Source organism: Pelodiscus sinensis, chromosome 2, assembly GCF_052426305.1.
Source record: "Pelodiscus sinensis isolate ZL-2025 chromosome 2, ASM5242630v1, whole genome shotgun sequence".
Taxonomy (NCBI): Eukaryota; Metazoa; Chordata; order Testudines; family Trionychidae; genus Pelodiscus; species Pelodiscus sinensis.
The window spans coordinates 234,607,661-234,631,296 of NC_143053.1; the positions used below are offsets into that span (position 1 = coordinate 234,607,661).

At 45.1% G+C, this 23,636-nt stretch overlaps 1 protein-coding gene across 5 annotated transcripts in view; it reads right to left on the reverse strand.

The window, feature by feature from the left end:
• The window catches only part of CUL2 (cullin 2), an 89,622-nt gene that overhangs the window by 54,198 nt on the left and 11,788 nt on the right, over positions 1-23,636 (reverse strand). For all 5 annotated transcript variants that reach the window (XM_014578525.4, XM_006133006.5, XM_075922692.2 and 2 more), the window contains 4 exons: positions 23,007-23,109; positions 18,393-18,487; positions 957-1,062; positions 189-271 (listed from right to left, as the gene is read on the reverse strand). In XM_014578525.4, coding sequence (XP_014434011.1) covers positions 189-271; positions 957-1,062; positions 18,393-18,487; positions 23,007-23,109 — 387 coding nt within the window. The remainder of the gene's footprint in view (positions 1-188; positions 272-956; positions 1,063-18,392; positions 18,488-23,006; positions 23,110-23,636) is intronic.

Genomic DNA, 23,636 nt, shown 5'->3' on the forward strand with positions numbered 1-23,636 from the left:
CGAAAGATGAGGCTTGTACTAAAATAAGGAGCAGCTTAGCTGAACTACAATGAATTCACGAGCCTCTGTAAGTAAACCATTACAAAAACACACACACACACACACACACACACACCCCACCCCCCCCCCACAATAACTTTAGACCAGGTTAAAGACACTGTAGCTAATAAAAACAGGAAAGCACTCACTTTTTGATTTCTCGCAGGAGCATTCGAATGAGGATGGTTTGCAGTGGCTCAATCATTAATTTCCTCCACATATCTAATGCTAGCTATCAAAATACAAATACCACAGAAAAGTTATCCCATAATAAATAAGTTCTTTAAAAATCCACAAACTGAAGCAAGATCTAAGAAGGTATTAACAGCACTCCCATTATTTTTTCCATTCCTAATTCCTTCCTTTGACAAATCCCAGGTCTACTTTATCAACGATATTTTACCCAGAGCCATACCTATTTGGATTTCTCCCAGCCACAGGTTCTGCTCATTTTATTTTGCTTTTCAGGTAAGTAACTGACAAGTCCTCTATAAAACTTTTTAACCTGATTTTCCAAGGTGCCAAATACTTGGAATACTACCACTGAAAGTCAAGCTATAGATTTTTAAAATTAAAAAGGTGTATAATCATGGTTTAAAAACACAACTGAAATATACAAGGTGTTATGTACCGTTTATGTTCACTCCTTATAATTACTTTCAGAGGCACTTATCAATGCCTGTCAATGGGGGAGAGAAGAGGCCCTGTGACACAAAGGGAGCAGTAGCTGACATTGCCACAGTAGTCCCAGGCCTCTTTGAATGGTCACCGGAGCGGTGCTCCGTGTGGCCCTAAAGGTTGGAACAGATGGAAGGCAGGCACACCATAGTCCAGGCATCACTGAAGGCTAGTGCTCTGGCCCTGCCCCCACACCTTGCCCTGGAGCCCATGGTGGCTGTCAGCTGTGCTGTATTTACCTCTCCTATTTCCATCAGTGGTTCACTTATATCCACACCTCCATAGCCATACTGAAGATCAGCTTCAGTTAATTTGTTCTTCTTAATAAACTGCGTGTTGAGGTACCTGTGGAAACACAAGCATTTCAATCAAGCTCTAGGGCACAAAACATGCAAGAGGCCAAATACTCCAACACATTTGTAACCACACAAATGAGAGTGTAGATGTCTTTGAAAATGACAGTATTTCATAGATAAGACCACTTCTATTAAAACAAAGGCTGCAGGGCCTCCCTTGAGTTAATTCATTTGAACTACAGCATATGTTTACTTTAAAATTACAAGTGACAGAAAATTGGCACAACCGTTGGATGACTGTTCCAATGTCACAGAATCAAAGTTTAAGGCCAGCAGCGATCACCACATCATCTAATCTGTAGAGTCCTGTGTGGACATAAAAAAAGTGCATCTGCCTCCAATCCACATCTGCCAGGCTCAACCCTTCATCCGATTCACTAGCTGGGTTTTACCTTCATCTGCATCTGCACCCAGGCTGTGTCTAGACTGGCAAGTTTTTCCACAAAATCATCTGCTTTTGCGGAAAAATTTGCCAGCTGTTTACACCGGCCGCTTGAATTTCCGGAAAAGCACTGACGATCTCATGTAAGATCGTCAGTGCTTTTCCAGAAATACTATGCTGCTCCCATTCGGGCAAAAGTCTTTTTCCGAAAGACTTTTGCGCAAAAGGGCAAGTGTAGACAGCACAGTAGTGTTTTCCGCAAAAAAAAGCCCTGATCGCCATTTTCTAGCTGTGCCTAGATTGGCCATTAAAAGCATTTTCGGAAAATCATGCCAGTGCAGACGTAGCCCCACAGAGGGGCGGGAGTTTTGCAGGAAAGCAGAGGCTGGGGGCAAAGGGACAACATGGAGGCAAGGTCTTAAGAAGCGGTGGGAGGAAGGGAATGGATGTTGCATTGTTTGGTGCTGTTGCTGGGCGCTCATGAATGACAGCACCAAGCAGCAGTACCTTCTGTCATATCACAGCAGCGTGGAAGGGTACAGTGTTGGGGTCCTGTCCGCTTCAATGCCCATAGCAGGCGTAGGCCCTGCTGTTTAGGAATGCAGTCAGAACTGCTGAGCTGGGCCATGAGGTAGGGACTTTGGTGCTGCCCGAAGGGCCTGAGCTACTGGATGGGATGTGGTGCAAAGAGCAGGTGGCGGACAGCCCCTGCCACTCAGGCTCAAACATGCATTACCCCCAGGGCTACCCCAGCAAGCCAGGAGCCCTCACTGTTGACACCAAATTACCTGCCCTGCAGGAGGCGGTCAGGAGTATTCCAGCACCCCAGGTGCTCACAGAGACTGGGAGAGCTAGGGGCAGGTAGCCCAGCCTGTGCCCAGGGTGCTGTCCCCTATCTGTCCCAGAATTCCAGCCCCACTTCCCCCATAGATCCAGCACTGCAAAGCTGGGTCTTCTCTACTTGGAGCAGGGCAGTTGACCTCCCCCATGCATGCTCTCAGCTGCAGTAGCTGGTAGTGCCAGAACAGCAGTGAGGGGTGAGCAGCATATCTCCCTGAGCCAGGTCAGTGCTGGCACTGGGCTCCTCGTGCAGAGGGATGTTCAGAATGAGTGAGGTGAACCTCTTGTGCTCTTCCACCAGGAGCAGGGGGTCTGCCTGGCCCCCCGCACTGCCTCCTCTCAGCCCAGCAGCACGGTGGGGTGGCAAGGAGCTCTGTGGAGGTACTTGCATCTGCTTCACTATCGGCAAAAAATGGTCTGTGGATATATAGTGGATACGCAGGACTTCACTAATCTGAACTTCTGTATATTACAGGCCATCAATAACATCCAGCCCCTGCATACTAAATCCAACAACCAAAGTTAGAGAAAATGTTATAACTCTCAGGAGACTAAACTATTATGCACCACAAGCAGAGTACAGGAGGGATCAAGAGGCACCATATCTGGGAATTCATTAAGAGAGAAACCCAGATTATCCCAGTAAGTGACTTGCACTTCATGCTGCAGAGGAAGGTCAATGTATTTAAAATGTATTATAAGCCAAGTGGGCAGGAAGCCTGACTCAGGTTCAGCTTGCGCCAGGTCCGGGAGCTCAGCCCCCCGCCCTGGACAGGGCAACAGGCAGCTGATCCGCAAGGGGAGCTAGTTTTTAAACTTGCTCCCTTTGTGGGCCAACTCCCACCTGGCACCTCACACTGCTGCCTCTGATACAGACACAGCGGGGTGAAGTGACAGGGGCTTCTTCGAGTGGGGCTGGAGAACACTGGCTGCCGGCCCTACGCCTGGGGACTATAGAATAGCTGAGTAACCAATAAAAATTCATGAAGTTAATCAACTATTCAATTAACCAATATTTAACATCCCTACCTTCGATGGACAGTTAGAAATGTTTTTTATTGCCAATTTATGTCGTATCTTACTTCTGAATTTGTTCATGGCCAGTTTATTCCCATTGTTCTTGTGCCAACATTTTCCTTTATCTTAAATAACTCTTTAGATAAAATCCAGAAGCGATTCAGAAGTTGTGGGATAGCCTTTTATTTTATTTGTGTAAGATGGAGAAAATACTACCGAGCTAATTCATGAAATGTAATTTTTTTTGTTTACTTCACAGGAATGCAGTACTATTGTCACAAGCAACCAGTGAACTTCATGTTCCTCAAAGTGCAAGGTATGTAAAAAAAAGTGGTTTTTAATATCCACTTTGCAGTTAAGGTCTTAACATTGCTATAGAGGAGGAAAGGGCAAGTAGCATGCTTGACAAGAGCCTTGAGCAGATAAATGATCTCTTCTGCAATAATCCCTCATGTTGAGAGTGAACATGTAATTCAAAATAGGTATACTAATACTGTAGGTGTTGAAACTTGCCTCTAATTTACATTCTAGACAATTATAAAATGCTGTATGACATTTGCTTTTAGATTTCTTGCATGCCATTTCAACTCCAAGTGGGTATCTCCAGCATCTAAGCAGAGCAGCCAGATCAGAGCAAGATTTCCTGTCCAGGGATTCTCCAAGCTCCTGGTGGCAATGGTAGCTTTAACACTACAAACAAAATCCACCCATGAGACACAGGCCTCCGCCCCACTCCTTGCAGCAGCCCCCTGCCCTAGCTTATCTAGAGTGAAAGATCCCCACTACTGGGGCTCAGGCTCTGCCTGGTGGTGGTGGTGGGGAGGGGAGAATAGAGAGGCAGCCCTGCACACGGCCGTTGCCCTTCTTTCTATCTCCCGGCCAGGGGAATAGCAGCACACAGGAGCTCTGTCCATGTGGTGTGTTGCAAGCTCTCTCCTCATCACTCTCACTGGACAAGAACTGTGGTCAATAGGAGGGGTGAGGAGAGATGCCTGCAAATGCAAGGCAGTGCAGAGCCACATGTGCCCACCCAGGATACAGGTGACACAGGAGTCCAAATCCTCTGCCCTCTCTTTCCCAGACAACCATACCACCATCCTGACCCTACTCCTACACCCTACCTCCCACCTAGACCCCTCACCCCATCCCTGGCAGCCCCCTCCCAAACAATGCACCTCTCATTTTGGTACCACAGCACAGCCTGAACAGCCTCCACAAAATTTACTAGCCCCAGGCCCCCAGAATAGTTACTCCAGCCCAAGGGCCAGGTGTGATGGCGCATTGGGGTTTTCCTGTCTCCTGCACCCCCATAATGGCATGGACAGACTCCACCAGACTAGAGGTAGTCTATTGCTTCTCCAGGATACAGCACAGCATCAATGTAATCTGGTTACAGGGCAGGCCTTGAGATGGAGAAGACTGGGCCCCTAAATTCCAGCCCCTTTCTCTAGGCTGTCTCCTCCATGCTCCCAGACAGAAACTAACATACACACTTCCAGCCCTGCCCCCAGCCAGGGGCGGCATTCCACCTTCCTTTGTTTCTCTCCCTGGGGGGGTAGCAGGTCGGACAGGTTGAGACACCCTTGCCTAGTGACTCATCCCCTGTCCTGCTACAGATAGCAACCAGTGGGGGTCACCCACAGCCCCAGCATAGCAACCAGCAAGGTACCCCCACTATATCACACCAGGTGTGAGTCTCTATGCCAGTCTCACTGATGGAGCCGGAACTTGATGGGAAGTGTCTTTTTCCTTGAAGGCCACTGCTAAGAGGAGGGGGGGGGGGGGGGGTGGATTTTTCTCAACTGAAGGACAAATCAGAGACTGTGGGTCTTCTTTTTGGTTCTCACTTGTGTTTAGACCCCCCCCCCCCACTGATTTTTCTGTGTATTAGTGCCCACCCAACCCAATATAGCTTCCCTACCTCCATCTAGTCTGACCTATTAAACAACAAGGCTACAGAATTTTACAAAGTACGTACCAGGGTATTCTTTGTAGGAAAGGTCCACTCTTAGACTCATAGAATACTAGGACTGGAAGGGACCTCGAGAGGTCATCGAGTCCAGTCCCCTGCCCTCCTTGCAGGACCAAATACTGTCTAGACCAGTGGTCCCCAACCATTTGGGGTTGCCGGGCAACAGGGGGCATGGCCGTTCGCCTGCCGGGCGCCCCCCCATAGCCGCATTCTGGGGCCGGCGCTCTCCCCTCAAGCGCCGCGCGCCCGGGGCCGGCGCTCTCTGCCCCCCCCCCTTCCCCAAGCGCCGCGCGCCCGGGGCCGGCGCTCTCTCCCCCCCCCCCTTCCCCAAGCGCCGCGCGCCCGGGGCCGGCGCTCTCTCCACTCCCCCTCCTCCCCCAAGCGCCGTGCGCCCGGGGCCGGCGCTCTCTCCACTCCCCCTCCTCCCCCAAACGCTGCGCGCCCGGGGACGACGCTAGCGCTTTCTCCCCCCCCCTCCCCGCCCCCCATGCGCAGCGGGGCATGAATCCGTGGCGCCCCCGGGGCCGGCGATCTCCGTGCGCCACGCGCCGGCTCTGGCACCATGCATGCGCCACGTGCCCGGGGCCAGGCCAGCCCTGAGCACTTGGTGGGCGCAAAGAAATGCCCCCGCGGGCGCCATGGTGCCCGCAGGCACCATGTTGGGGACCACGGGTCTAGACCATCCCTGATAGACATTTATCTAACCTACTCCTAAATATCTCCACAGATGGAGATTCCACAACCTCCCTGGGCAATTTATTCCAGTGTTGACCACCCTGACAGTTAGGAACTTTTTCCTAATGTCCAACCTAAACTGCTATCATGTCCCCCCTCAATCTGCTCTTTTCTAAACTAAAACCCAATTCCTTCAGCCTTCCCTCATAGGTCATGTTCTCTAGACCTTTAATCATTCTTGTTGCTCTTCTCTGGACCCTCTCCAATTTCTCCACATCTTTCTTGAAATGCGGTGCCCAGAACTGGACACAATACTCCAATTGAGGTCTAACCAGCGCAGAGTAGAGCAGAAGAATGACTTCTCGTGTCTTGCTCACAACACACCTGTTAATACATCCCAGAATCGTGTTTGCTTTCCCTGCAACAGAATCACACTGTGGCTCATATTTTACTTGTAGTCCACTATAACCCCTAGATTCCTTTCTGCCATACTCCTTCCCAGACCATCGCTTCCCATTCTGTATGTGTGAAACTGATTGTTCCTTCGTAGAGTGGAGCACTTTGCATTTGTCTTGATTAAACTTCACCCTATTTATCTCAAACCATTTCTCCAATTTGTCCAGGTCATTTTGAATTATGACCCTATCCTCCAGATTAGTCGCAATCTCTCCCAGCTTGGTATCATCTGCAAACTTAATAAGCGTACTTTCTATACCAATATCTAAATTGTTGATGAAGATATTGAACAGAGCCGGTCCCAGAACAGACCCCTGCAGAACCCCACTTGTTATGCCTTTCCAGCAGGATTGTGAATCATTAATAACTACTCTGAGTATGGTTATCCAGCCACTTATGCACCCATCTTGTAGTAGCCCCATCTAAGTTGTATTTACCTAGTTTACTGATAAAAATATCATGCAAGACCGTATCAAACACCTTACTGAAGTCTAGGTATACCTAGAAATGTAGCAGTGTTAGTCTTGTATTTTGCTTCAGCTACAGCAGACTATGTAGCACTTACAAGACTAACAAGATGGTTTATTACGTGATGAGCTTTCGTGGGCCAGACCCACTTCCTCAGATCAAATAGTGGAAGAAAATAGTCGCAACCATATATACCAAAGGATACAATTTAAAAAAAAGAACACATATGAAAAGGACAAATCAAATTTCAGAACAGAAGAGGGATGCGGGGGACAGGGGAAGATAAATGTTTGTGAGCTAATGATATTAGAGGTGATAATTGGGGAAGCTATCTTTGTAATGGGTAAGATAATTAGAGTCTTCGTTAAGACCCCCGCGCAGTGTCGAATTTTAGCATCAACAAGAGTTCAGACGATTCCCTTTCAAGTGCAGTGTTAAACCCTGTTGCCAGCTTTGTCCACATATTCACTCTGCTGATACCATTATTGGACCTAACCAAGTGAGTTATAAGATCAAGAACACACATTCCTGCGCATCCAGAAATATAATTTATGCTATCATGTGCCAAAAGTGTCCGTCTGCTATGTACATTGGAGAAACATCTCAGACACTTCGCCAAAGGATCAATGCCCACAAAACAGATATTAGAAAGGATCACAAAGAAAAAACGGTTTTTTGCCATTTCAACCAGAAAGGACATTGTCTCAATGACTTAATTACCTGCATCCTGCTTCAAAAGCCTTTTAAAACTGCACTTCAAAGGGAATCCTCTGAACTGTTATTCATGCTAAAATTCGACACTTTGCACAGGTGTCTTAAAGACTCTAGTTATCTTACCCATTACAAAGATAGCTTCCCCAATTATCACCTCTAATATCATTAGCTCACAGACATTTACCTTCCCCCCCCCCCCGCATTCCCCTTCTGTTCTGAAATTTGATTTGTCCTTTTGATATGTGTTTTTTTTTTAAATTGTATCCTTTGGTATATATGGTTGCGACTATTTTCTTCCACTATTTGGACTGAGGAAGTGGGTCTGGCCCACAAAAGCTCATCATCTAATAAACTATCTTGTTAGTCTTTAAAGTACTACATTGTCCTGTATTTTGCTTTAGGTATACCTAGACATTACAATAACTCAGTGGTCCCCAACCTTTAGAGGCTCCCGGGCGCCCGGGAAGTGGGACCACTCACTCGCCGGGTGCCCAGGAGGTGGGGGCCACACACGCGCCGGGCGCCCGGGGGCGGGGCCGCGCGTCCGGGGGCACGCCAGGGGACGGGGATGCCCTTGCACCCAGTGCCAGCGTGTGCCCTAGGGCCAGGGCTGGGGCCACCTGAGCGCCTTGTGCCGTGGGCCTGGGGCTGGCGCTGCCGCCCGAGCCACGCGCCTGGGGCCAGCTCCGGCGCCACTCGAGCACCACACGCCTGAGCAACCGCATGTGCCCCGGGGCTGGAGCCGCCCAAGCGCCGCGCGGCTGGGGCCGGCACCTCCCGTGCGCCGGGCCGTCCCAGGTTGTCGGTGGGTGGCCACGAATGCCCCGGCAGGCGCCATGGTGCCCGTGGGCACTGCGTTGGGGACCACTGCAATAACTAGTAAAGAACAATCTATACAACCCATGGTAAACTGTTGCAATGTTATTCTTGCGATTAAAAATGTACATCTTATTTCTATTCTGAAACCGTCTAGCTTTAACTTTCAACTACTGAACATAAAAATGGTCATGCTGAGTCAGACCAAAGGTCTATCTAGCCCAGTATACTGTATATTTACAACAGGCAATCCCATGCGTCCCAGCGGGAATGAACAGAACAGTTCACCAAAATGTTCCATCCTTTGTTGGCCATGCCCAGCTCTAGCAAACAGAGGCTAGTGACACCTTCCCTGCAGAAACTAACTTATAGCAATTTAATGTATCTAGTTTAACCCTGTCACACACAGTCTTGCTATCTACAGGCAGCCTCTGGCAATGTTCTCATCTTGTAAATAGACAGGGGCTCCCTTGGAAACAAGTCTTTAGCTTGTAGACTGGATCACTATTCAGTTTAAATTTGGGTCAGTATTTCCACCCTGAAATTGAAGTAGGTGAGCTTGTTCTTGTGTGCACAATGAAGCATGTAAATGTGAAGGCTCTTGTAACTATATATAGCACAGGTTTCATTAATATTGTATTTTTTCATTTTAGTTCACATTAAACCCACACACATGAATGTATGACCTTAGCTTGTTTCTTCTGGTAGAAGTCTGATCTGATGGTAAAGAGTTTGAAAACCAATACCATGAAACCTCAAATATAAGATTCCAAGCACAATCAGTTTTATTTCATATAACATTACTGTAAGTTAAAAAAGAGACTTCCTGCTATTTTATTTTACCTTTGTGTAATAAAAAGTGCACCCATACAGGACTCAAGTTAAGGCCCAATTGCAGAATAAAACCAAAAAAGCTCATCCTCTCTTATCCCTCCAAACGACACGGTGGTACAGGAAAAAAACTTAAGACTCAGGGGACACCTAAAGACTGAAATTAAAACAAAAAACCCAACATCCCTTACTACTGGGCTAGGACACAGCACAGACATTAGATTATTTCCTTAAATCTAATACTGAAGGTAATAAAATAGGGTTTGCCTATGAATATTAAAACAATCCTTAGCTGGGTCCGCTAAGTAAATAAACTAAGGCCTACACTTCCACTTAAAAACATTATGCCGCTCATGGACATGGAAAAAACCCCGAACCCCAGGTAAAGTTTTGTCAGGGTTTAACTGCTTGTGGACATAGTGTTACATCAGAGAGAGAGATGCTCTCTCTCTCTCTCTCTCAGCATAACACAGCTACACAATTGAGAAGTAGCTTTTAAGTTGGTTCTCCCCTAACACTGCTTCCTACTCTCTCCCCTGGGGAGGAAGCAACTATTGAGTAGTGACTCAATTACCTGATAAGCCTAGACTTATCAGGTAGTCAACCTAGTCGTTTACATCTCTATCCAAGATGATGATCAGCAGAAAGGAAGACAGGAAAACAGGAACAGAAAGGAGCAGGGAAGAAAGACCTGGAAGACACTGTCTAAGATCACGGTGGCCAAGAATCCTCTGACCAACTGTGATGTGCAGCTACCAGAAACCATGCAAGACCGACCTTGCCAACAGGGGAAGTTTGGCTGCCTTGATCAGGGTTGGAGAGCATGGCAATGTATGCTTATCATGTAAATTCTGCTTGCTTGGTAACAAACAGAAAGTAAGGATTTCACTGGTAAAATCCTGCAAACTCAGTTATGCCCTGAGTCCTAGGAATTAATAAGGATGTGTGAAATTTACAAGATCACACTTTGAGCCCTCTGAACTGAGTAAAGGTGTGTGCCTGTAGAGTTTAGGAGTGAGAATTTTCTGCAGGTAGAGACATGGCTTAAAGGAAGACTATTACACAGTCCAAAAACCCTGACTGCAAAAATAAGAAGTGGAGCATCCACACTACCAAGCCCATTATTTCCTAACAGGTTGGTTATTTTGAAATCTATGCGCCTTTCTTCAGGGAATAAAGCTCCACTCCCTCGTATTCAAAACTAGGCTCAGTTAATAGAAGTATGGAACCTTATCTGAGAGTATCCATTAATAGCCAAGTTTCACATCATGCCAGATTGTAAAGTGTTGGTAAAAAAAACACTGATACTGTAAAAGCTTGTTCTTTTTCCAGTGCTGCTCATACCTGTCTCCCATGCTCTAACTGTAGCCTAGTCACTAACTTGCTCTGCAGCTTTGGTCAATTCAATTTCTGATTAAGTTCACAGATCCATAAAACAGGACTAACTACCTGACAGAGATTAGTAAATATTATCAGAGTTCTCTAATTATCAGAAGCACCACAAGTAATATAGGTCAAACCTCCCTAATTCGGCACACTCTCATCTGGCAACATCCACCGTCAGGCATTTTAACTACCCAGATGTCCACTTATGGATGTGGCCAAGTTTTCCATGGTCACAAAGTTTGTTTACAGCACCAGTCTTGGCTCTCAGTGTTCTGTGCGCTTACTTAAGTTAAATGTCTTCTAAGAGCCCAGCAAGTAGTGGAAGTGTTGGTAACGCTGCTAGACCCTGCTGACTTCCAGTAGTTCAGCAAATTCTCTGATTCAGCACCTGTCAGGTCCTGAGGGGTGTAATACTAGAGATGTTCAATCTGTACTACAGCAAGTGACCTTGAGACTCTCAGAGTCAACAGCATTTATAATGGAGTATTAGACTTCTTTGCACTAGGTGCTATCCTTTATCAATGCCCACAAAACAGATATTAGACAGGATCACAAAGAAAAAACAGTTTCTTGCCATTTCAACCAGAAAGGACATTGTCTCAACGACTTGATTACCTGCATCCTGCTTCAAAGGCCTTTTAAGACTACACTTGAAAGAGAATCCTCTGAACTGTCATTCATGCTTAAATTGGACACTTTACATCTCAGTCTAAACAAAGACTAATTACTTTACCCATTACAAAGATAGCTTCCCTAATTATCACCTCTAATATCATTAGCTCACAGAGATTTACCCCATCCCTCTTCTGTTCTGAAATTTGATTTGTCCTTTTCATGTGTTTTTTTTTTTTAAATTGTAGCCTTTGGTATATATGGTTGTGACCATTTTCTTCCACTATTTGATCTGAGGAAGTGGGTCTGGCCCACGAAAGCTCATCACCTAATAAACCATCTTGTTAGTCTTTAAAGTGCTACATAGTCCTGTTTTTGTTCCATCTTTTAAAGTCATCAGGGAAAGCTTACAGAAGAACCACAACAAAAATAAGCTTTAGCGTTCAACACTATTCCTCATTTAGCTTTTATGTTCATCAACTGAACTACCAGAGGCTTCTTTGAATGCAAGCAGGGCTTTCAAAACCCTTGCGGCTGTCTAGACTCTCTCTTTCGAAACAGGCTTTTTCAAAAGAGCTCTTTCCAAAAAGCCTCTTTTGAAAGAGGCTTGTAGTCTAGAAGTACCCTAGGTGAAGCAACTATCCCAATGCTACAGTGAAAACAGGCTTTTTTCCTTCAACTGCTTTATATCCATGTTCCACATCTTTAAAATATTTAGCCTCAAAATATTTGTTTCTAAAGCATCAAAAATTTTCACCATTACTACTGGTTTTGAACTTTACAGGATAAAATATAGCTTCAACTGATTTAAAAAACCTGACTCATTGTAATTCAGAAACTCATGTACATTTTTAACCCTGTGTATAACAATGGTACTACTACTTAATCAAGTGTCTCTCATAAAAACCTATGATTCAACATGTGTAAATTAAAGATGTCAACGCGCAGACAACTACACGACTAACCAATAAGCCTGGGCTTCCTGTTTACTACATAAATTCTCCCCCACTTGTGCCTCTGACAGCGGCATGTGGGGGAGGGGGGAGAGGGAGTAGCTGCCGCAAAGCAGCCTCTGTCCACAGCAGGCCCAGGCTCACCACGGACAGATGCTGATCTGCAGCAGCAACCTGTCCACAAGAGGTCTGAGCTCTACACAGGTAGGGGCTGCTTCAGCATCCCACAGAGCAGTCCCTGTTCACAGTGAGCTCTGTTAGAAAGGCAGCAGCACGAGGTGGCAGAGGGCTCGCTGGGGAAGGGACCAGGAGCTCACTGATTGCTAGCCCCTCTTCCAGGGATTATTGAACAGTCATGTAACTGATAATATTTGATTCATTTAAACAATTCAATTACATGCTATTTAACATCTCTAATGTAAAAGACAATCACCACAAGTGACTCATCACATATACCAAAAGAGACACGCTTTCCAAGTGACTGGAATGGCTCTAACATCAGTAGCTGTCTTAGTTTAATTCCACAAATTCAAAAATTGAACTCTTCTAGAGAAGTTTCTCACACAAAATTGCAGTGAAATCCAATTATGTTACATAATATAAGTGGATATTTATATGAATTTTTGCATCGTGATCAATGTAAATGGTATGTAGTTGAGTGGTATTTCTGAGGCTAGCAACATATCACCACATTGTACATTGGACCTAAATACTACAACAACTTTACACACACACACACACACACACACACACACACACACACACTTCTGCATAGCTTTCATACAGAATAACTATGTGCACGCTTGCAAGTTTTGCAGCCAGATGCTCAATGCACGTGAGTTCAACAAAGCAGTGGTTACCAACTGGAGTCCCCCGTGCCCTTCTACCCCAGAAAACCTGGCCAGACCCACAGGGATCAGGGAAGAGAGCACCACATTTCCAGTCCTGCTTCACTTCCAGGGCCAACTACACACTTCATCTTGCTCTAACCCCAGACACTGCTCCACTCTGCCCCCATCTGCAGCTCTGTGCCCAATCATTTGCTCTATCCCCACACTAGGGATGTAAAATCCTATTTAACCGGTTAACCAATTAAAGAGAGTTAAATGGGGAAGGCCCACTTGCAGACAGGGCTACTCCAGCCCTGCCAGAATAGCCCCTGCCTGCAGGACGCCTGGGCTGCACTGGAGCAGCCCCCTGTCCATGGCAGACAGAGAGCTGCTCTAGCGCCCACCCACCCATTAACCTTAAATCGGTAAGCCTTAGCTGTTAAGGGTGAGGCTTACTGGTTAACCCTTCACATCGCTACCCCAGACCAGCTCCACCTGCAACCCAAATTGCACTGCTGAAGGCTATGCAGCAACGGGGAAGGGAGAGGATGAGAAGACAGATTCCGTTACTGCTTAGAGAGGATGTGACTGAAGAAGTCAGAGCACCACTTGAATAGTCAACAGGTAGAGTTATAAGTTGCAGGATACAGGGCAAGCTTCCTGAGCGCTAATTTTTTTTTCAAGGTAGTTAACGTCAATGTCATACAGAGCCACTACAAGACTAGTGGGAAACTAAGGCTATGGGAACATGCAACTACCACACTGAAGTGCTTTCTGAAGTGTCCTCTGCAGAGCACTTGTCAGTGGTTTACACACAGCTAGCTGATTACATGATGCCACAGCTACTAGTGAGACAGAGCTGCCAAATACCATGGAGAAGTTTCTGGGGTGAAGGGGGGGGGGAGAAGAGGAAGAAGAGAGAGAAAGAAAAAAGAGCTTGGTCAGTATACCCAGAGAGAAAGGATTAAGATGACAGAAGGAAAGGAAAAGGGAAAAGGGAAAGGAGACAAAGCACCATGGAAGCAAGTTCAGGTGAGCAGGGAGAAGGAAGAGACCAGATGTGAGAAAGGCTACATGAGTAGACAACACAACATTTCTTAAAAAGTCACCACACTTACTGCATGAGTAACAACTAAAAAATACATTATTTTATTAAATCAAATTTGGTGGAGTTGCCATAGGGACTGGGAAATGGCATATTACTTTTTTTTTTTAAAAAAAAAGATCTAGGGATTTAACAGTATAATTACTTAAACCATCAACCAATAAGCATGAGCTTATTGGTTGCACACAGACTTCCTGTCCCACTCCTGAAGAGCCAGCTGCCACCTTGCACTGATGGCTCTAATATAGAGCTCTGTTAATAGAGCCAGCAGTGCAGGGCAGCAGCCAGCTCCCCAGGAGCAGGGCTGGGAGTGCAGTCGGTTCCACAGGCACAGGGTCAGCAGCCAAGAGCTCCTGGGGAGCTGGGTGCACTGTGCAACCTGAAGTAGAAGCTTTATGCTGCCATGCATAACCACTGAGATTTTCAGTTACTCAACTGCTTTTTAATATCCCTATTAAGATCAGGTCCATGTTATGAGAGTCTGAAAATTCCTCATTTATGTTTCTGGAACATTACAAGTTTGTCAGAGAAACATCTTTAAAGCAAGAAGTTTCATTAAGGACATCCCAAATTGTAAAAATTCTCACTGAAAGTTTTAGAAAGGATAACATCCAATTTTTATTTATTCAAGGCACTCTCTGAATCCAGACGTTCTAGACTGATGGAGACAAGCCACACCTATTTTTGCAGTCACCCAAGGGCTCCCCTTTCTCCACTCCAAAGAAAAGCTACTAGTGCCTTCATTTTTAAGGACCTTTCTAGCCTGTTCCCTCCCTTATCTATCATTTCCCATACACTGAGAGGCCAGTCTTATGCCAAAGCCACAAATCTTGACTGTCCCTTTATGAAGCTTTTGAATCAGCTCTTCACTCTTTCATGCATGCTACCTGTAAAACCACTGCAAGTTTCACCTTACCGTACTTTGCTATGAGGTCTATCAAACATTTGGCAACTAGGCAGCTGGAATGATGTGACTACTGCTTATTAGTGGATTATGATGATGTGTGTTAGGTACTGAAGCCAACTATGTGTCATAATTTAAATATAAAACAAGGCACCGAGTGCATATAAGGTTTTGGCACAAGGATCATCTTTTTGCTATGTTGCACAATGCCTATACTACAATGTTGAAGCTCCTTAACTGGGACCTCTAGGCACTACCCCAATACAAAAAACAAAGCTAAAGTTTGAAGGAGAGAAAGCTGCAGCCTTTTCTTCTGATTGCACAAAGTAACTTCTTTCTAGGCATGTTTGGAAAGGAATAACTACTTTAGCTGAATGAACTGTTAAATAAACCAGTTTCACTAAGCCCTTGGGCTACGTCGACACTGGCCCCTTCTCCGGAAGAGGCATGCTAATTTCTAACTTTGGAATAGGGAAATCCGCGGGGGATTTAAATATCCCCCACGGGATTTAAATAAACATGGCCGCCACTTTTTTCCCAGCTTGGGGAAAGCTGGAAAAGAGGGTCCAGACTGGCACCATCCTCCGGAATAAAGCCCTTTTCCGGAGGACCTCTTATTCCTACTTCCGCTGCCGGCTTCCCCGCGGCTTTGCAAAGCCGCGGGGGGGGCTCAGGCAGCGAGGCAGCCCAAGTGCGCCTGGGTTGCCTCGCTGCCCGAGCCCCCCCGCCGCTTTGCAAAGCCTCGGGAAAGCCTCCAGCAGACCAGGGAGACAAGCCGCGGAGGACCCAGGCGGCGGGACCGCGGTGCGTCTCAGTCCGCCGCCCGTGTCTTCCTGGTCTGCTGGGGTGGGGGGGGCGCAGCTAGTACGCCCCCCCTCCTCCCCCAGCAGACTAGGCTTTTCTCGGGACGCCTGTGGCAGAGCAGCTGGGGTGCTGCCAGTTGGTCCCGCAGCGCCGCTCTGGGCACTACTGGTCCAACCCAGCAGCACCCCAGCTGCTCCGGTCCTGATTCAGCCGCTGCTGGTCAGTTTCAGCAGCGGCTGAATCAGGACGCCTGGGGCAGAGCAGATGGGGTGCTGCTGGGTTGGTCCAGTAGTGCCGAGGAGCAGCGCTACTGGAGCAACCCAGCAGCACCCCAGCTGCTCTGCCCAGGCCTCCTGATTTAGCCGCTGCTGAAACTGACCAGCGCTGACTACAGGAAGCCCGAGGCAGAGTTGCTCTGCCCCGGGCTTCCTGGAATCAGCTGCTGATCAGTTTCAGCAGCAGCTGACTTGGGGACGCTTGGGGTTCTTAAGTTGATTCTGTATGTAAGTCAGAACTGGCGGTCAGTTTCAGCAGCGGCTGAATCTGGACGCCAGTTCCGACTTACATACAGATTCAACTTAAGAACAAACCTACAGTCCCTATCTTGTATGTAACCCGGGGACTGCCTGTAGTCTTGTTTATCCTATAATCCCAAACTGTGGCTGGTCCTAAAAAGATGTGACCATGCCACCTAGTACTGGAATCCATCTTGAACCTGGTAATTTTCTATAGGGATGGGGCCAGGAGGAGGGGAGGAGAACAAAGACTACTGCCCTAGGGAAAAATCTAAGCAATGGGAAGCCATCATTTTTTATTTTTTTTAGTCCTTGTCTTTAGCTGATCTTTGATATGCCCGGTCCACCCTAAGAGGATACTTAACAACTTAGAACGCTGAAAAAGCTGTAGACCCAAGTAAGAGTAAAGATAAACTCTGACTTGAAACTCTTAACCTGAGATAAGAAAAGCTAATTAAGGTAAGAAATTGTATGTAACAAGTTTCTTAGTGGATTAGAATTGAACATTTTTGTTCATTTTAATTTAGTAACATACTTTGATCCGACTGTTTTCACTTGCAATCGCTGTTTTCACTTGCAAACCCACACCTGCTCCACACTAGCACACACCCATATAGCAGGGTTGCTCCAAATCCCAGCCAGCCAGCATATAGAGGGAAGCTGCGCACACAGACACAATTCTTTAATCCCCATCAAACTCAGCTGCCCACCCTGATCGTCTTCCAGCATAGCCTGTCCCACCCTCACACCACAGGGATTCTACAGGGGGCCCTCTGTCCTAGGGAGAAAGGGAAGCTCCTGCCCTGGGCACCTACGCTGCTGCTGCTCCTCCCACCAGAGCAGAGGATTTACTTGACACAAGTAAGTGCCTCTGTCCTCCCTGACCACGGTTGAGGTGGCTGCTGGGCTTCCTTCCTATTTAGCTGGCTGGGCCGAGGTAAAGTCCATGACACTATTCAAATTTGCCCCCTCAGCACATCACCCAGGCCAGCCGCCCTAGTGGCTCAGGCTGGCAGTGCCTGCTGAGATACTGTTTTTGAATGAAAAGGTATTGATGGGGCTATTAAAAGGTTTCTTCGTTGGCTGGGGCATTGTACTTGTTCGGTTTTTTTTGGATGCTTGCACATGAAGCTGTGCTTAGGCAAACCAGAATGATTGTAGTGAGTAATTAAGTGCTTCCAGAAATTGTAGTAGAGTAAAAAGTACGATTTTTTTAAGAAAGTAACTACTTGAGTTGAAGTACCACAAAAATAAATTACTTGAGTCAAGTACAAATACTGGAAAAAATGTACTTGAGTAGTATAATGAAGTATTTCCACTTAGTTAATTTCTACCTCTGCCTTTTGGGGGTTGGTTTCCTGGGTGCTGGACCCTCATAGTTGAGCCCTCCCAGACCTACACTGGTTCAGTGTCTGGGTTGCTGTGCAAAGGTGTGGTAACCCCAATTCTGATGATCTAGCCCACCAAGACAGGATTGTAGGGAGCCCCAGAGAGCAGAAAGGCAGGAATCAGTCGCAACCCTAAGAGGATAACCTTGGAGTAAATAAGGTTGTTAAGGGATCTAAACTGTGCAGATAGTGACTCAATATTTTTTGAACACACAACAGTGAACTACAGAGAGAAGGTGAATGAGCTAGTATCTTCTATTGGACCAACTTCCGTGAGTGACAGAGATAAGCTTACACAGAGTTCCCCCGTTACCTTTAATGTAGGGTAACATGTAGAAACAAAGGAGGGAGTTGGTGCAACCAAGCCAGACAGCTTTCCATAGACTACTAGCATCTGTTCCACAAATCATCACTAGAGCACCATTTGGGAATCACTGCACTAAATACTAATTGAGAATCTTATTTCGTATAGACTATCATCAAGTAACTCTCTAGCCACTAGCAATCTGGGCCATGTTCTAACCAGTGGCTAAAGCAACCACCATCTCATCCTCTACAGCATTCTTTAGTCAACTGTATACAAATGATTCTCAAACTTTCTTACTCCAGTGATTTTCAGTTACTGAATTTAAAAACTTTGGCAAAATTTACCTGTACAAACAGTCCATGTAGTCTGCCCCTTTACTGTATTCTTCCCAATATCTATGATACATAACCAGTACTTGTTCTTCAGATTCCAGAACACACTATGAAGGAAAAAATGCTATGTTATAAATGCTTGCTTCCAAACAATGGCAAAATAGTGTATAGATGTAATATACACTGTACATGCAATTTTGACAGTATACAGTAATCAGTTGACTACTGAGCTTCAGTAGAATGTTTCAGGCCACAAGGACAAACTGAGACAGTCCTTACATCTTCAGGAGTTTACAATGGTACTATTTAAGATGCTGATGCATGGAATATTTTTCACTTCTGGAGAGAAGTGTTTGCCTCCTGTGATTTGATACAGGAACCAATCTAAGAAGTTACCCAGCTTCTGATAAACCAGTTGTAATATAGGAAGATTCTGTTGGGGATACAATTGCTCTCTAAAATGCAATGATAGTTTTCCTATTTGTTTTGGTAGAAGTGGTTGATTGGAAAGCATTTGATGAGTATAGGAGCAGGGCTGAATACAGGTTGCCCCCTACATCAGGGTCATCTGAACGCGGGCCACAAGACAGTTTGCTCATGTTGACCTGGCACAGGCACCTGCCCTCTACCCCTGTCACAGCTCCAAATGGTGACAGTTCAACACTCCCTGCCAATGGGAGTTGTAAGATCAGTGCCCACAGGTGAAGGGAGTGCAGGGACATGCTGGCTGCCACTTCCTGCAGCCAGTCAACATCAGCAAAGTGTCTCACAACCGACAATCAGATTACTCTGATGGACCACAAGTGGCCTGGAGGTAGCCCACCACTGGTATAGCTTTAATTGATCTGTTTTAATATGAGAAGCATTAATGTAAACAAACATTTACAATGAGGTGAGTCTGAATATTCAGTACATTGGCACTTTTTTTAATGTTTAATCTCACTGCTTTGTTAGAAACACTAAGGATCAAAATGAAACCCCAAGGACTATCCTAAGATTTTAATTGTTAATTTTATAAACCTCTGCTAAACCAGTGCCATACCGTGTAATGTAACTTCTAGCAATTAGATGTAATTCTCAGGTCTTCAAGGTTTTGTAGTTTATAAAAATGAGTGACAGTTGTGACCATACACCTTTCAAAACTAACATTATAGTAGGTCTATCTACTTTGTAGAAGTTTTAATGTGATTTAGAAAGTTTTTCAGTTACAGATTTATGGGTTTACTGAACTAGTTTATACTGTAAATGCTAATGTGGACAATTATACGAATATAAAAGTGTGCTACACTACTTTATCTAGTCACATTCCAGAAGCAAAACAGTTATACCTGTGTAGCAAAAATTTATACCAGTACAACCGCGTCCACACCACTTCACCTATGTCAGCGTAGCTGAAGCCTGTAACTTCCTAGTTTATACAAGCCCTTTCGTTTATTTTACTAGGACTCTGAGCAGTCCTCAATTCAGGAAAACAGACAATGCTGCTGACCTCAGAGACGATTAAGCATGTGTTTGTCTTTTGTTGAACAAGGACCCAATTCTTTGAGTAGACTTTAATTCATATAAAGAATAAGTTACCTTATACAAATCACTGTAAAGACAACAGCTTGAGGACAAGCTGCCAGAAAGGAAGGACCCAAACATTATGCTATGATCTGCTGGCCCATGTGGAGCCCCACCAACCTCAAAGGGGCTCCAAACTACCGGATTTGACTGCAGGTCCATTATTATCTAAAATAATGCAGAGATAATTTTCATGATGTAATTACCTCAACACACCACACCTAGAATGCCTAGCATTATAGTTTCAAATTTGACAGGAGAGGGATGCTCAATTCTAAACATCACTCATTGTAAACTTTCAGTCTATTAAAAAGTAATGTTCCAACTACTTGAGTTTCAATATATTCCCTTCTCTCTCCCTATTAAAATAATAAAAGAATTTCTTAATATAGAAAAACCTCAACTGCTTTTATTCAGCCCTTTCCAGATCATCTGATAATAAATACCTCATGACCAAATTTAAGGAAATAATCCAGCAAAAAAGCAGGGAGAAAGATCAAGTTTCTAATTAAATTAAAAACACGTGTTATTTTCAGTGCTTATTTTAAAAACATGATGAGATATGAACAACCCTCATGTCCTATCAGTTAAATCAGAAGCCCTATGCATACCGTGTGTGTGCGCGTGTGCACGCACAAGATAGTTATAAATATAGTACCTATTTGTATTAATGGTAAAGAAATACCAAAAGGTAACATTTTCTTTACTTACCAGTAATTAGCTCTATACTTCCCTATTCTTTGTCTAGTGTCTTCAAGCAAATGACTTCATTACATAAGTTTCTTAGGACATTTCTAAGATTTAAAATGACTCTCAAGAGAATCAAACACCTTCCTCGAGTAGTAAATTTTACTACTTCTAGAGATCTGCTGATGCCAGAAAATGTAAGGGCCCATAATCAACCAACTTTGCAGCTGTACTGCTGGGTAAAAGGATGGAAAATGTGTAACAGACAGAAGTTAGCAATTTCTAATCTCAAAGTGGTGGCAAACCATGAGTCCCAAATTTGACAGTTTAGACCCATGGTGTTTAATACACGAGCCACATGTGGCTATTTGGCAGGTTGAGTGGCTAGTTCTCTATAGCAGAACTGGTTAGATACCACAGGTTTAGATAGTTCTATAGAAAGTGGCCTTTTCAACCCTTACAAATTTCAATAGGAGGCATCACGTCACAAGAAATAAGTAGAAACATGAAGGTGAAGATGACTTGAGAGAGAACTACAATTAAAATCACTTCAATTTTTTCTAAATTCCCACCTCAAGGAGACAGGAAAGAGACAACTGTTCTCATTAATTGACAGAATAAAGTGAAGGAAAGGCAAAGTTGAGCTATTTGGGGAAAAACCAACCAAAACACCCTCTTATTGACTCCAAGTACAAGTAAGAGCAAGAACAAACAACTAATTATGGGGATATAACCTCTGGGCAGTACTGTTAGTACAGTACACTAACAATGCAGTATAGATATTAAATGTCTTCACTGTAACTAAGTATTCAGAGCCACTATATTAGGAAAACAAAGATCAAATTAAATGCCTTAGCATAAACTATTCACAACTCTACTTAAAAAGAAAAACCAGATGGTCCAAGAATTAAGCGTTATTCAAATTTTTGGAGGTCATTCTCTAAAATGTTAAAGAGTTGGTCTGACTTTTCTAAAAATCTTTAATCCATCCCTAGGGGATGGGAACGAATATGTTACTTTCTTTTCACCTTTCTTGCCTAACCTCTCCACCTCCTCCCTACCTCCATTTTCAATCTTTGTCCATCTGCTTAGTTTCAGGGAGTGGGATGGTTAAAGATCTTTATTGTTTGGTTTTTCCCCCTGTGTTTTGGACCTACACAAACGTTTGGCATAGAGGTCAACCAGTGCCTAAAACTAAGAACAATTCGTGGAGCAGGAAACTCAAATTTAGACAATAAGCTAGAAGAAATACAGGCAGTCCCCGAGTTACGCGGATCCGACTTATGTCGGATCCGCAGTTACGAACGGGGCACTTCCTCTCCCTGGTCTCCAGCAGACCAGGGAGAGGAAGCAAAGCGGCGGAACGCGTGGCCAGCTGACAGCCCCGCCGCTCTGCTCTGCTCCCCCCCCCCCCCCCCCGGTCTGCAGACCTGGGGGACAGGGAGCAGAGCAGAGCAGAGCAAAGCCACGGAGCCCGAGGGCAGCAGGATAGCCACGGCGCGTCTGGGCTGTCCCGCTGCCCCCGTGCTCCGCGGCTTTGCTCCGGACGCCTGTGGTACAGCAGCTGGGGCGCTGCCGGTTGGTCCCGTAGCGCCGCTCTGGGCGCCACGGGACCAACCCAGCAGCACCCCAGCTGCTCTGCCCCAGGTGTTCCCAAGTCAGCAGCTGCTGAAAATGACCAGTGGCTGACTACAGGAAGCCCCTGCCCCGGGCTTCCTGGAATCAGCCGCTGATCAGTTTCAGCAGCAGCTGACTTGGGAATGCCTGGGGTTCTTAAGTTGAATCTGTATGTAAGTCAGAACTGGCGTCCAGATTCAGCCACTGTTGAAACCGATCAGTTTAGCAGCGGCTGAATCTGGACGCCAGTTGCGACTTACATACAGATTCAACTTAAGAACAAACCTACAGTCCCTATCTTGTACGTAACCCGGGGACTGCCTGTATAGTTTCATACACCCAGTGAATAGATGACAAAAAAATGGATTATGGAAATAGCCTCATTAAACATTTACTAATGTAAATACGCAATTGAACAATGTTTTGGTAATGTAATTGTGTTCTTTTGCCTTTGTGTTTTTGTGCTTCCTTCTCTGCCCTCCCTCCATTTACAACTATTTCCGCCCAAAAAAATATATAAAAATATAGTTTGAGAAATATTCATAATATTTTAGTTAAAATTATCTAGTCACACTAAATGCATTATAATCTTCTTCAGCCAACAAGCGAGATTTTGAGTTATGACAGTTTTATACTCCCTTTAAGGACCAGTGAATGCAACTAAAATACGTACTTTTAACCTGTCAGCTGTATCTATACACACAGGATTTGTATCATACTGTGAGAAAACTTGAATACATTTAGGCATGCCATCATTACCTTGTGCAAATGGCGTACATGATTTTCCAAAAAAAATTTAGTTTCAGTATAAAGTCTCTCTCCAAGAGGTTCTGGATAGGCCACACATAGAGCATATATGTCCCTGGATTTGAAGTCAAGGTTGAAAAGGTTCTTTAAATATATGTTTGAGATTCTGTTTATTTAAGGTCATACCTACATTTTCCACATTTTGGACAGAACAAACAGTTAAAACCTATTAGAGGAGCATGCAGAACAATTACTTGAATTACATTTCTTGGAATAGGACGACTTTAGGCATATTTTTAAATAGTGGCCAAAGTACACAATTAAACATCTAAACAAGGGACCTGATCCTCAAAGTGTGGATGCCCAACACATCAGTGCTCTGCGCTTTAAAAAGTTTGGTTCCATAGGCCATATCTCCACTTGCAGAAAGACAGACGCTGTGGTGGTTGATTTTCCAGCATTCAGTTTAGCTTGTCTAGTAAAGATCTGCTAAATTGAGTGCTCCTGGGTGCCCCCATCCATGCTGGTACTCCTTGCTGTCACATTTCTCCAGTCAACTTACTGCTATGGAGATGGTGTCAAGCTCAGCTTAAGGAATTTTGACTCCAGCTATGTTATTTCCTTGCCTGGAGTTACGTACCT